The sequence below is a fragment of the Azolla caroliniana genome, unplaced genomic scaffold, assembly GCF_043228905.1.
Source record: "Azolla caroliniana isolate FFs.n. ecotype wild unplaced genomic scaffold, voAzoCaro1.0.p SCAF_18, whole genome shotgun sequence".
In the NCBI taxonomy this organism is placed as follows: Eukaryota; Viridiplantae; Streptophyta; class Polypodiopsida; order Salviniales; family Salviniaceae; genus Azolla; species Azolla caroliniana.
In genome coordinates, this window is record NW_028230453.1 from 7,585,271 (window position 1) to 7,600,679 (window position 15,409).

Below are 15,409 nucleotides of genomic sequence, written 5' to 3' on the forward strand. Positions count from 1 at the left end.
TTCAGATTAATCTAAAACATATTCTAAATGTAGAATACACGTCCTAAAATCAACTATGGTTAGTGTCCTAAAGAAGGTTAATGGCCTTACAACTATGGTTAATGTCCTAAAGAAGATTAATGGCCTTACGAATAATAAAATCAACATTTCATATGCCAAAAGGTTATACCTTTATTTGTGAAAAGTTGTAAAGATCGTTATTGTTGCGTGACCCAATTCTTGATTTAAATGGTGGATCTCAAGAACTTGATTGGGTATAAATAGGAGATTGACTATTATATCAAAAAATAATGTTAATTGTAAGGTACTTGAAAAACATAAGTGGAAGAAAGGGACATAACGGTATGGGATTTTTGTAAACCCATTACTTGGTGATTTCATGTGATCACAATAGCTTGGTGTTCTCGATAGCTAAGGTATTCATTTTTAGAGTTATGGTTGATATTGGGGGATTTAATAAACAAAAGAAAGATTATTGGTGGAATGTGATTCGTTTGTTTATTGGAATTTGAACACAATAGGCATTGATTTCTTTTATCCTAGATGGCTACAATGGTTTGAAGGTGTATCAATTTAGTATGGATGTCTTTGAATGGAGTAAGACTACTCAATTGTGTTTTTACACATCTAGAGAACAATGGATTGAGGCCTCATTTCCAAGTTACTTTTGAGTTCTCGAGGTATCGTGGGCTATAGTTCCATTGGAATTAAGTGGATTGTCTTCAAGAAGTTAAAATGACTTCTTTTGTGGCATTTGACAATGTTAGAGAAATCACGAAATCTCAACCATGAAGACAGCCAATAGTGCAAGGTGACATATCATATTCGTCATCTAAATTGGTGTATATTGTGTGGGATTGAGTCATAATATTTAGAGCTCTAAAGTTTATATTAAGTTAGTCATGGTAGTGTTTTTCATAACCAAAGGCACTATTTACGGAAAAAAGAAGAAGAAGAAGAAATCATCAATTTGAACTAATGTAATGTTTTCCTTAAAAAACATTATATTTCGAATAAGTGGCCAAAATGTTATTAATCTTTCCAAAGTGATATGTTTATACTTTGCTTTAAAAATGCATTGATGGCTTTGTGTACAATAATGAGCATAATTTATTTTCTAGTAACGAATATTATTATTTAAATACAATACAAGTAAACACTAGTTAATTTAGATATGTTTAATTAGAATAGGTAGGTTTGACTACCTTCATCATCTTCATTATTTTCTTCATCCTCCATTTCTTCCTATTCAAAGCTTCAATGGCTATGGTTCTTATTCGCCTCTGCAATCGATCACATTATAATCACATTAAAGTTTTCAGACAATATTTTGTAAGAATCTTATTAATTCTCCCCCTTCCAAGACTTAAATCTATATATATTTAAATATCTCACATTTTTATTTCTACCTTTTCCTATACACAGTCTCTTGTTGCTCTTCCTAATAATGGGGCTCATTTACAATACCCCAAGCAAAAGCTTCATATCACAGTAAGTCTACTTTTAATAATTGGTCTATATAGAGCGCAAAGATCCAATATATATCATATCACTTGATGAAGGTTAGTAAATATAGTAGAAAAATATGTTCATACTGAAACCAAGGTTTAGATATTAGATACAACATAGGATGAAGATTCCATGGAATAAAGAGCCAAAAGCCTCTAGTAGAAATAAGTGCATATCAAATATTGAAATAATGTTTCTAGCTCCTAATTGCCATGAATATTTTGTTTGGGGCTCCTATTATCATTGTTTTGCTATTTTGTGTTTTATCTTGCTTTCTAACTTGAATTCTTCATAATGACAACATATTCATCTGCCCTAAGGTTCCTAGAATGGATTGTTGAGTATTTATCATGGGCTACAATTACCCCCTTAACCTTATAAACATGTATATACTTTAAGTCTTTAAGTCTTATTGTGTTGTATGTATTTCAACAATTGTCCTATAGCATGTGGAAAACCTTATTACACATTCGCATTGTTGAAACTCCATGAATGAGTTCATATTAAGCAAATCAAACTTACAAGAACCATCAAAGATTTATTGAATGCATTTACTTGATAGTCACTTCTAGCCCTTGTCTATTATTAGTAGTTTGAAATGACATATAATCTAGCCTTGGCATTGAGCTTTCTAATTTTTATCCTAAAATTATATACAATTTTTCTAATTAAGATTGTAGGTATATGTGATTTGTGTCATGATATAGGGGTTCCATGTTTGTTCATCAGTTTAGCAACATTGACTTATCCAATTTTCTATTAAATAACAAATTTTCAACTAGGTCAAATTTTTAGTTATAGTTAATTTGGTACCTATATATGATGCTTAAACTGTTACATTAGTTGGCATGCTTGCCCTCTTAGTAGACTTTAAACGAATAATATGTAAAAACTCATGGTTGGACAATTCATTAGACACTTAAATAGAATTATCTTTTATTTAGATAGATCTAAGGTTTGGTAGTATTGCACTCATGTATGCTATCTTCTTCCTTTTTGCTTCTCATGTCCATGATGATTAACTATGGTGTGTGACCTACTTATCTTGCACATCACCAGACTCACTACACAAGCTTGTCGATATGGTGGGTGTAGTATGGATACATTCATGCCTACATCTAATTGATATGTGAATCTTGAACATGTTGACTCATAATGCTTGTGGAATTTTAACATAAAAATAGTGTTATGTTCATTTGGTTATTTTCAATTAATCGCGATTTGCATTTCCTTTGCAGTGGCCCAAGCAACTAAATACTTCACTAGAAGAATTTGATCCTGAAATTGCAAATGAGATTGAGCTCGAAAAGAATCGGCAATGGAAGGTTTTTCATTTTTCGTTTACGAACTTGCACATTAGGGTGGGATTTGGGACTTGAAAAGAAAATATTAGAATGGGTAATGCACTCACTAAACAAAGCATCACACGCTAGGTACAAGTGAATGATGACGACAAAAAAACCCACAGTTTGTTAGGTTTTTGTAACAAACCTTATGTTATGTATGTACCCTTCCCAATGTTTTTCTTTGAGTTTGTAGAAAAATAAAATATTCATGAGAGTGACCTAACCGTTACGAGAAACCATGAAATTTGAAAATGTTATGATAAATTTGTGTCTCTGTGTTTGTGTTTGCGCAAGTAAAGAAATAAAATTTCTTTTACTTCAAAGAATTCAAATACTTGAGATGGAGAAATATGTCATCTATAATATGTAATAATGTAACTCGTAAACTAGCAAGTTGTAGAACCTTGTGTTCAAGTTCAACAAAATCACGAGAATGTAAACAAGACATATCTTGTCTAATTATAGCATGGTAGTGGTTGGATATATTAACCGCAATAGTTCTTGATATTTTCATTTTATCCAAGCTCACACATAAAAGCAATTTACCTATAGATTATGGCTCTATGAAATATAGAGGGCAATCTATTATTAGAGGTATAATCCTAGGGGCCTCTATGGGCCACAAACATGGTTTATAGAAATTCTAACCAAAATGTAATTTGCATCAAATCTGGGTTACCTTATTGTAGCTGATCCCTCAGGCATCCATTCTCATATTTTTTCACTTTTGACTTAAGCAATGCCCATTAAAACATTTGGAAAGAGTCTCTCAAGGTATTTTTGATGCTATTTTGAAGAAAAAATTGTTTGAGCTAGCCTTGATGTCCCAATTCTTGTGAATGATAGATAAAATGATAGAGCACTGATAAAATTTGCTTAAACATTCTGTCGCCCACTCATGAAAATACTATATTGATGATATGGCCCAAATTTGAGACCAAACTTGGCATTAGGACATCAATTCCTTTTGGAACTATCTACTATTTCATAATCAATATGAACAAATTATGTTAATGCATTAACAAGCGGCATATAGACACAATGGAGGGAATCACTAATATCTCCACCTATAGTCCTTCCTCTTTCGATTCTTCAAATTTCTCTACGTAATGTTAAATCATTCCACATAATGGCCTTGCTTTTTTCAGCATGTCCTCCCTCATCCTATTAGCTTTTTGCATTTTAAGGATAATCTACCTCTTCCCCTTCTAGAACCATGACAATAGTAGAGATTCTATGGTTTCCTATGTGTAAGATCTGGATCATAAGGTTATAATATCATACATCTTTGTGTGGTGGGAGTACAATCAAAATCATAAGTTAACTCGTTAGATATTTTCCTATAATATGATACTTGCAATATTTTGGGCAGGGTTTGGAGCTCATTCCCTCAGAAAATTTTGTTTCTTTATCTGTCATGCAAGCTGTGGGGTCAGTAATGACTAATAAATACCTTGTGGGAATGAGTATGTAGTCATCAAGGTTTATTGGACAAATTGAAAGATTATCTTATATGCCTCTATTTTGTCTTATTGTACATTTGGAAATATATTAACATTGTAGGGTCCTTATGTCAAAAGCGAGCATTAGAGGCATTCCGTCTTGATCCAACCAAATGGGGAGGTATTCAATTTTGTTTGAAAATTATTTCTATATGTTAGTTAGCTTTTACTTCATTTTCGCATGAGGGTTTAGCAAGCACATGGTTGGTGAATTCACTAATTTGAGAAGTAACCTTCCCAGGATGCAATTAAGCCTTTAACTAGGATGGAGGAGCATTTAAATGTTTGTTTTTTTGTTCTTCATCCATCCAATGTCCACCTCATGATAAAGAGGCTTACATTTGAGACAAAACACAAGCTTATCGCACAAACTAAAACTCACATATATTATCAAGTGCAAGCCTCTCTCACAGAAAAGAAAACTCAAAAATATAAAATTCCAAAGGGGTTTAGGTTAGGTTGTCATTCATTGTCATTAGTTTATAAATTTATTTTGATAAAAACCATATGATACTAAAATTCATGGTTGCACATGGAAGGGAAGTGCATGGATGGTCATGGGTATGTCGTGCATGTGTTATGGGTATGTTATGGATGTGTTATGAATGGCCATGGATGTTTATGAATTCGATCATGATTAAATATGCATAACTCAAGGATGGATAATGCATAAATCATGTGTTGGTTATGAAAAAAGAAATCAAACTTTTAAAAGCTCCAACCAAATTTAGTCAAACACTCACCATAATAATAATAATTTGTTGCCCAAATTAAGCTCACCTATCGACCACTTTCTCGCCAAGTGAATATACCCATTGTCTAAGCCATTATGGTTGGTAATGCTTCTGATCTGTCATCAAGAAGAACCAGAAAACTTTTGTGATTATGGTTGTTTTATACCTTTTCTTCTTGTGAGATTTCCATCATGTCGGTGTGCATGTGCACATATGAAAGCACATTTAGAAATCTTTACTTTATTCATGCACAATAATATGCTTACGAGATTATATATCCAGCAAGCATGAATAAAGTATCTTTACTTTTTAATAACATCCTTATGATTATGGATTCTTGTTATTTCATCTTTAATTGCATAAATTTCATGTATTGAGATGTGAAGAACATCCATGCGCCTTTTCCAACCTAGAATTGATATTGCCCATCTAAGGATATCACATTGGCACCAAGAATTTCGTTGCAAACGAGATGCCTTGTTGTCAGTCAAGAGCATGGCCATTGGCCATGGAAAAGGTCGCGGAAAAAGATCAATTAATGAGTGGAATAAATGTAGAGGGTGGAATCAACATGTACCAGACATGGAGAAGCCAAGCCATGTGCAAGCAAATTGTCACAAACTACATCAATTCCAAGGCTCGTGCTAATTATGAAATATTTGTGATGAGCCATAAAGCTAGCTTGATGTTGGGAATCATGAGTGTGTTTGATGACATGTAGTTTTTCAATCGTGGTGTGTCCAACCTAATGACTAGTCATGGGAAATTATTTTGGGTATTGCCGAACAAACCACCAAAGATGTGACATTTGGTATGATAATGGACATCAAAAGTGTAGCACACATTTCTTGCATGTCCTTGTTATACCAAAAGAAACCTTGTGTTTATCAAACAAATATTAAAGCAAGAATTGCACCTATTCAAGGGTGGCAACTATTTCAAAGAAGGCCTCAAAAAAGGAGGCCGATTGGTAGCCCATTGTTGAATAAAAGGGCATATGTTCATTATTGATGATGTAAAGAATCAAGTGTATGATTTTGTGCAGCGGAATGAAGATGTATGTGTCTGTGTGTATGAGAGAGAGAGAGAGAGAGTTGACACAGAATAGGCAGAAAACAAGAAAATTGTATTCACAAGAAAAAAATAACCAACCACTTTACAAAGGAGAGGTGAAGGTGCTTATATGGCCACATTCTCTCTACACTCTCTTACTACCTCTTGGGAACGAGGTGGGGACTTAACTACCTACTTACTAACTATGTGGCATAGAAGTTAAGTCTTATGACACATTAGTTATGTTACATAATAGTGGGGTGTTCACACACTTGGATATTCTCAAAGTGTGTTCACACCATAGGGAAGTTGAGTTTGATTCTCAACACGCCCCTTCAAGCTCAACTTCGATCGCTAGAAAGTCAGCTTTTCGTCCTGCTGGTATCCGGGTCAACTCTAGCTTCGGTTGTGGAGGCGAGCTCACTTTGCTTCCTCCTTTGTTCATTCGAATTTGTTCGGGTCCGTTTGATGATGATGCCGATTCATTCTACTTTTGGCTCAAGCTCACTCCCCCCCCCCCCCCCCCCCCCCCTCAAGCTCGACAAGTCGGAGGTTGAAAGACTGAGATCCAACGTGAATTTCGGAAGCTTGTCAGCTCCCAGAGCTTTTGTTAAGATGTCACCTATCTAGAAGTTCGTGTTGACATGTTGCAGGTTGACATCTCTGGCCATGACACATTCTCGAATAAAGTGGTAATGTGCCTCGATGTGCTTAGTTCGAGCGTGGAACATCGGGTTCCGCGCTAGATGAATACTACTAAGGTTGTCGCAGTATAGGAGGATTGGATCAACAATGTAGACATTTAGATCCTTTAGTATCCTCTTAAGCCAAATGGCTTCACATGCGGCAATGGCTGCACCCTTGTATTCGGCCTTTATGCTTGATAGTGTGACTATCAGTTGCTTTTTGCTACTCCAGGAAATTGCACCGCTACCGATTGAGAATAAGAAGCTCGAGGTTTATCGTCGGTCAGCATCTGTGTACCCTTTGAGTCGAATAGGTGTGTCCAACTTGTAAAGAATGTCGTCATTCATAGTACCACTTACATACCTTAATACTCGCTTAACACAATCCACATGAACTGGCTAAGGCGGCCGACTGGATAGCTGAGGTAAATGCAATTACCTATTTGATTCTGAAATGGCCCAATGTGTTTAACCCTAACACTAATCAATCCTTACTTAAGGCCCAAGGATTGATATCTAAAAAGGAGACTCCTATTTTTCACCAAAAGTGTCCATACTTATCTTTCCTAGAATACTACTCATTTAGATAATTTGTTTAATAATGAGTACTTTTCCTAATGGGTACATGGATTTCCTTACAATGGTAGGAATATGGCATTAATTCATGTCTTGATACACATTCCAATATAATAGTGTAGCAAAACGGAAAAACTACCACATAGCTCAAGTGGTCCATGCTATGGTAAAGGAGAAAAGCACATACATATATATTGGGCAAAATCCATGTCCACTATAATGTCCTTAATGAATCAATGTGTAGCTAGGGGAGTGAGTGCACATTGTGATCTTTACTTCGATGGAAGGAAACCCAAACTATCTATTGCATAACACAACATATGTGCATCATGTTAGAGGAATTGTGGATCAAACTTGATTCAAAGTCGATAAAACTATATTTTTGGGATACTGACTTGAGTAAGAAAGTACAACCCGATTGGCACATATGTACTCATGAAAACACATGGCTACGTAAGGTCAGTTGGGACCCTTTGCAATGGACATAGCGGGATCCTTACGCGGGGCAAGGAAGCAAACCCATCCCTTTCTTCCAATTCACAACGAGATTGGGTCGCCATATTCTAGCTGCTCAAACCGCCCGAGAGCCGACTGCTACGAAGGTCTGGCACACATTTCAAGTTCCTCCCACAATTATCACCAAGTTTTGGCAGAAAATCTAAAAACAACAACACGTGAGGTGAATTACCACGTTCCAATGGCTATTAATACATAAGTCCCTACCGGTGGGAGCATGGCAACGTGGGAACCTTAACTCTCCTAATTGTGTAGAGTACCCACATGTAGTAGAATCAATACGACACGCTCTCTGGGACTGCCCAACGTCCCATCGAATATGGCGGGGGGTTGGCCGGTTGTTGCAATTATGCCAGGTGCAAGGCTCCATCAAGTGGGGAAATATATGTTGGCTATCATGGCAGACCCCAGTTGACAGATACGAGCATCAGGAGGAGGGGATGAATTTGGTGATAAAAGCACAAGAGGTTTCTTTCTCCACCAGCGGCAATGTCCACTCAATTCCTCTTAAAAGTTGTGTTGGAATTGGTCAGCCCAATAACTCTTCGGATTCTATGGAAACAACGGTGTAGACAGGTCTTCTCCAACCAAACCACGCATCCAACAAGGCTACTGCAAGAGATATGGAGTGAAATTGTAGTCAATCTAAAGAGCCAATATGATGGCCTCAAGGGCGGCTCTGATGGAGTTGAAAGACAACGAATAGCCTTCATCCAACAATGGTCGTGCTCTCCCTTTCTTGAGTCAGTGGGCATCCACATAAGATGGAACTATCGCGTCCCTACAGGGATTTGTACATAATCGTCTCATTTGTAAAATTTTATAATTAATGGAAGGAGTTTTTTTTCGGAAAAAAAAAGAATGTGTAAGACGAGATTTCATGTTCGATGATTCCACATCTTGGTACAACCACAAGCCACCATAATTGCAATGCCAGAAGTCTTCAAAGCTAAATATTGACCAAGTGAAACAACACTTGATATTGTCATAGGCATTCTGACATTGAGCATGTTGTGAGGCCTTGATAAGTCAGCGAGTTAGAAAAGTACATGAAGGCATTGAGAGAATTCAGGTTGAGTCAACATTGCCCATCGAAGAAGATTGTCAAAACTCTAATAGGGAGGAAATAGAATACATTTCTTATATATAACTTATAAGATTAGATCCATTCCTCCATGGAGAATTTAGTGTGCCTATCATGAGAAGAGTTGGAATTAAGAAAATCCTTTGAAACGAAAACAAGTAACTATGACGCTCAACATAAGAGAACAACCAACCCTCCAATATGTATTACTAATTAGGTGTTGATTTGTAGTTGATTAATGTTATGTAATCATTTCATTTCTAAAATTCTCTCATGTACTTAATTAACCTCACTCCCCTCTGTTCTCACACACCATAAGACTCTTAGCTATTTATGTTGTGTAGTATTCGATTCTCAATAGAGCTTTTTTCATAGTTTTTCATAATACTAACCCCAACTTAGGAATTACCATGATTATGGATTACTTACATCCACAACTTGAAATTTCATAGGTTTTCATAATATGAACCCCAACTTAGGGTTTACCATGATTATGGATTACCTACATCCACAACTTGAATTTCTCAATTCTTTAATTGCTTCATATTTTCATTGATCAATCGTTACATGCTAATTAAAAACTTGAATGATTTAATACATGCTACCTTTAAGAATGTCTACATTGATATAATTATAGATCAACAAAACATTATTCATCCTTTTTGGAGTGTCAAATAATAACGTGTATTTTCATATGCACATTTACAACCTATTAATGCATCAGTAATGTTGTTATGCACCTAATTGAAAACCTTAAAAATGAAAAGTAACTTTCTCGAAACTTTGAATCCTATATCACAAACTCAAAGATGATTATTCTTGCGAATCGTTGCTTTGATTCGGTGTTAGCATCTCATGTGAAAAGGTATATATTGTGATTGTTGTTTATCCTTGATCTAAAGAGATGTTTCAATATAAGATACTCCTAATACAAGACATTGATTGTGTATTTAAGCAATTGAATACAATGCCACTTCTTGCTAAATAATGTAAACGTTGATTTGGGATTCACATATGTACCAAATATCTCGTTCAAATTTGGCAACCCAATTCGGTGCTCATTCATATCTATATGGTACGCTTTGTGCAGCTCATAACTTCATATGGTAGAAGGTCATTGTAATGATTCATGAAATAGAGGACTTGTTTCACAAGAACATGTATTCGGTGCAAAAAGATTGTTTTTCTTATTTGGTTTTGGCTATCTTTTGCAGTGAATGTACAATCGTTGTCAGGATCTCCATCAAATTTTCAAGTGTACACTGCGCTACTCAAGCCTCATGATCGGATAATGGGTCTGGATGTGCCACATGGTGGCCATTTTTCACATGGATACCAAGTTTGTCTCTTGTCTCTTGTCTCTTGTCCCTCTTAGGTGGGCATTGTCTATGGTACCTCCCAAAACCAAGTAGAAAAGAAGATTTGTGTTGGGATTGTATGCTCTATAGGTTCCCCTCCCTCACCCCATTCAGCAAATTTGTTTAGTAGAAGCTGCATCATACTCTAATCATGCTGTCTTCTTGTTGCAGACAGACACAGAGAAGATATCAGCTGTTTCAATCTTCTTTGAAACTATGGCATACAGGTTGAATGAGAAGACAGGCTACATAGACTATGACGAGGTATTCACTTGGTTCTCCTGTCATATATTACTATTCTCACATACTGACTGCTTTATTGAGGTATAGCATAGATAAAAGTCTGAAGGAGCCAACAATGCTATCTGTCATCACAGATGGAGAAGCTAATGGGTTTATTCAGGCCAAAGCTCATCGTTGCGGGTGCGAGTGCATACCCCCGGCATTATGATTATGCGAGGATGCGTAAGGTAATTTAATTTAGTTATCTCTTTGTTAGAGAGCATCGGAGTAGACATGCTTGTTTCTCATATCCATGGCTAGGTTTTTCTCAATGTGCTTCTGGGGGGATGTAGGCATGCGACAAATTGAAGGTTATTCTTTTGGCGGACATGGCACACATTAGCGGTTTGGTTGCCGCAAATGTGATTCCCAGCCCATTTGAATTCGCAGATGTTGTCACGACCACGACCCACAAATCGTTACGAGGCCCGCGTGGAGCATTGATATTTTTCAGAAAGGGCTTGAAAGAAGTGAACAAACAAGAACAAGAGGTGAGTGAGCACAATGTGAATCACAAGTACCCTCTGTGTGGAATCATGGTTTAAATGACACACCAAAAAACATCATTTTTTTAGTTACTGTTTACTTGATCAAAATTCACATAAAGAAATGATTTCACCACACCCATATCCATCAAAATAATGCAATGCTAAGCGATTGGGTATTTTTGTAGATCATGTATGATTACGAGGACAAGATCAATGCGGTTCTTTTTCCTGGCCTTCAAGGAGGTCCTCATAATCACACCATCACTGGGCTTGCAGTTGCTTTGAAACAAGTATAATGCTTTGAATATCAAATTAGTAGGAATTTTATGCATGTGTGCATCATTGAGTTCGTAAAGGTTGAAATGTAAGCCTTCGTTTTGGTCGAATAATATTTGAATCCAGGCAATGTCGCCGGAGTTCAGAGCCTATCAAGAGCAAGTGTTGAAGAACAATACACAATTTGCCAATGTATGGAATGCATTTCTTCGGGATAATTCTCTCAAGATAGTGGGGATTAGATATCCTTATCGAGAAAAAAAAAACTTCCTTTTTATTGTGTCTTGAGAAATCTCAAAATCCTTGTTTCATTGGCCCAAGGCTGGTGTTTCTTATACTTTTTCTTTCTATCGGTGGATTAATATGTATGGTGGTCTTTCACAGGCTTTGATTGCTCGAGGCTATGATCTAATCTCGGGTGGAACGGATAATCACTTGGTTCTCGTTAATCTCAAGTCCAAGGTATATTTGTTACAAGAGTTTCCATATCATTGGCAGTGTGAACATTCTCACTTTCTAACTATCAACTGAAATTGAAAAGGGCCTAGATGGTTCTAGAGTCGAACAGGTGCTGAAGTTATGTCATATAGCAGCCAACAAAAGTTCAATTCCCGGGGATGTCTCTTCTACAGATCCGGGGGGCATTCGCATGGGTAATGAACACATAATCTGCATTCATATATCTCATTAAGTCACTAACCAAAAACATGAGTAATTCACGTGGGCATTCAAAAACCATAACAATGTATGCCATTGGATCAAGGTTCAAAAGATGATTATATATCTAATGAACTTCTACAAAGACATGAGTTTTTCATGTTGGCACTCGAGAAACTAACATTGCATGCCATTGGTTCATGGCTCAGAATGTAAGTATTTGGGTTTTATGTACCCGAGAATCATAACATGGATTGAAATCACATGCATTGTAAACTTCAGGAAGTCCCGCCCTTACTACACGAGGTTTCACAGAGCAGGATTTCGAAAGGGTGGCGGAATTTTTCGACAAAGCTGTACATATAGCCTTGAAGATCAAAGGAGCCATCAAAGGTGAAAAACACTCTTTATTATATTCATTGGTTAATGGGAAAAATATATTCGATGGTGGTGTTCATTCCTATTGTTGCAACGATGATCAATATAATTTTCTACTAGGTACAAAGTCCAAGGATTTTGCTGAGGCTATTGAGGCTAACATGAATTTCCACTACGATATTCGTGCTCTACGCCATGAGGTAGAAGAGTATGCGAAGCAATTTCCAACCATTGGGTTTGAGAAAACATCAATGAAATATAAAGACTAAGCGTAAACTACAATATCTGCTAAAGAGTAACAATCAAAATATAATGAGTGCGTCAGACAAAACACACATGGCATAATGTGTCTACCACAATAAAAAATGATCATCACCTTGTTGATCTATGCAAATATATGCATTTTCCTATAATTGAGATGAAGAAGCTTTTCCATCAGAAGATGGAAATCCATAGATGGATTTATCAATTCCACAATAATGGAAGTATTGAACCTAGTTTTACAATTATAATCTTTCAATTCTTTTGGAAAGGATGCACAATTTAGGGTTCATAAAACTTTTAAAGGGTAAAAACAAATGTATATGTGGAAACTTATACATAATTATGGAGAGAATCCTTTGAACAAATAATGTGCGTAGTGCAATTTTATGCATTCTCGATTAAGAACTCATGTATAAGATAGATAACTAATGCCATGTGAGATAATGATGGCTTGTGATTAATGTGGCATGTGGACGAGAGGCCATTGCCGATCCATCAGACACATTTGTGAACATAAATCTATAAAACTTGTGATCATTTGTGAACATAATCTATGCAATGAGATGCTGAACTTATTATGCCTCAAAAAATTAACTCTACCAAATATTGTTGATTATGCCAATTTGTTGATGAAAGTTATCAACCACGAAGTTCAAATCATAAAACACTTTGAATCCTAATCACTTATTTCTTCAATGAAAGTTTATTCAAAGGTTACAAATGATGAAACATATTTAAACCTAGAATTCATCAACATGTCATAAAGGCAATATGGACATGAAAAAGAAGAGGAATGCCAAACCAAATTGTGGACACAAGATTGCCAAATCTATGCACGTTTAGAATAGGCAACAATGATATCACAAATTGTTTTAAATATTTCACCATGTCGCTAGAAAAAGAGCACTTCCCCTCATGTAAATTTCCCGTTAGTGTTGGACATATTGCACAACATTGGTAGAGCTAAGCCCCTTTAGGATAGGCCGTGATGATAACACAAAATGATATAAATATTTCCCCATGTATTTACAAAAAGAGCACTTCCGTCCATGTAAATTTCCCTTTAGTGTTGGATATTATGAGCTTTTACAATCGAGGTTTTGCACACCTAGTTAGATAAGTTTGGACATTTTAACCAACCATGCATGAATCATACACACGTACTCAAACACCACTATAATAAAATAGGTTGAGAATAGGCCACGAGGATACCACAAGAAGTTTTAGACATTTTCCCCTATGAGTATGAGACGTCTTGCCTCATATTTCTTTATAGACACTATTTGAACTTCAACATGCAAGATTTCGCATATCTTGCTCCATAACAAGGGATACCACTGAACATTAGATAATCACAATCATACAACACATAAGGTTGCTAACACAAACTATTAGGTGATAGAGCATGATGGTTTCATATGAATTTCATTTATACATTACCATGTGAGAAATATTTCCTTTCATTTAGGTTACAAAATCTAGTATTTCATTGGGTTTTGCATACCTATGAGATGTCATCCTTGAGGTTACATATTAATACTTTTAAATGCGTGTTGGTGGACATTAAAGATCTAGTTTCCCATTTAATTTAAGATATATAAGAGATATATAGATGTTCCTCGACACACTCCTCCTTCCACGTTTTCGGCTGTGTTTATTTTGGCTGCTTTTGATTGCTTTCAGTTGTTTACTTACTGCTACCTAATTCCTATTACGATTCTCATATGTTACTATTTTGGCCCACGGACAACACTTGGCACACCTATGGGAGAGTGCCTTGGCACGTCAAACCCAACAAATTGAAATTTCCAATTTGTAAAAAAACTTTGTTGAAATTCGTAAAAATTAATTTAGTATATATTACAGTTAATCCTCGGTCAAAATGTGGAGGATTCCCTCTATCTGGTTTGGTTCGGTTGTTACGTCCTTTGGAATGGTCGCGGGGTTGGGTCGTGGTCCGTTGGTGTTTTCGGCCGAAATGTCTGTTGCAAGCTCCTTTTTGTCTTTGCTCTGTAATATCGGGGAGGTTGGGGTGTGGCTGTCCGGCTTCATTGGTTGTTTGTCGACTGTGTCAGGTTGTTTTGGGGCGTTATCGTTTAAGGCTTGGTCCGTTTCGATCATCAACAACATTTGATCGTCGTTGAATTCCTCAAGGAGGTTGCCGATGGCTTTCGTGTGGGCCTTGGCTAAGGCATGAAAATCCTCGGTGAGGTTTTCTCGGATCATTTGTATGCTGTTGTCGTCCATCTTGTAGAAGCCTTTTCCTTCTTTTCGTCGGTTTTCGGCGTCTGTCCGTAGAACTCGTAATTCGGCTGCTTAAGCCGACCATTGCTTCCAACCTGCAACTAGTGTTTCTTCGACCTTTCGGTTTAATTTCTGCCGTAGCTTCATGACTAATGCATTGATGTGTTCCTCCCGTTTGTCGTACATTGTTTGAAGAGCCAACATCTCTTGTTTTGCTTTTTCGATGTCGAGCCGTAATTTCTCCGTGCTTGAATTGGGTTTGTGGTAGATTTTGTGGTTGATCTTCCTGCCCCTGCGGGGAATATCCCTATGGAGGGTTGTACCAATTATTGTCGCATTGGTTATCGTGGTGGCGATTGTCAAAGTGTCGGCGGTTGCCGAAATTTCGAAAACCACGATTATTTCGAAAGCCACGATTATTCCGTGGTGCATCGTGGCCGTAATCCCTGCAACAGT

The 15,409-nt window shown here is 36.6% G+C and overlaps 1 protein-coding gene across 1 annotated transcript; it reads left to right on the plus strand.

Moving 5' to 3' along the window:
• Nucleotides 1-1,181: 1,181 nt before the first annotated feature.
• Nucleotides 1,182-12,961, plus strand: LOC147852304 (serine hydroxymethyltransferase, mitochondrial-like). The gene is made up of 15 exons (XM_087334246.1): nt 1,182-1,332; nt 1,426-1,491; nt 2,748-2,834; nt 4,228-4,321; nt 4,419-4,478; nt 10,221-10,345; nt 10,536-10,628; nt 10,742-10,834; nt 10,940-11,137; nt 11,320-11,424; nt 11,537-11,602; nt 11,795-11,872; nt 11,952-12,063; nt 12,350-12,460; nt 12,566-12,961. The coding sequence occupies exons 1-15, from the start codon at nt 1,261-1,263 to the stop codon at nt 12,712-12,714; spliced, it is 1,509 nt and encodes a 502-aa protein (XP_087190372.1). The 5' UTR covers nt 1,182-1,260; the 3' UTR covers nt 12,715-12,961.
• Nucleotides 12,962-15,409: the final 2,448 nt, after the last annotated feature.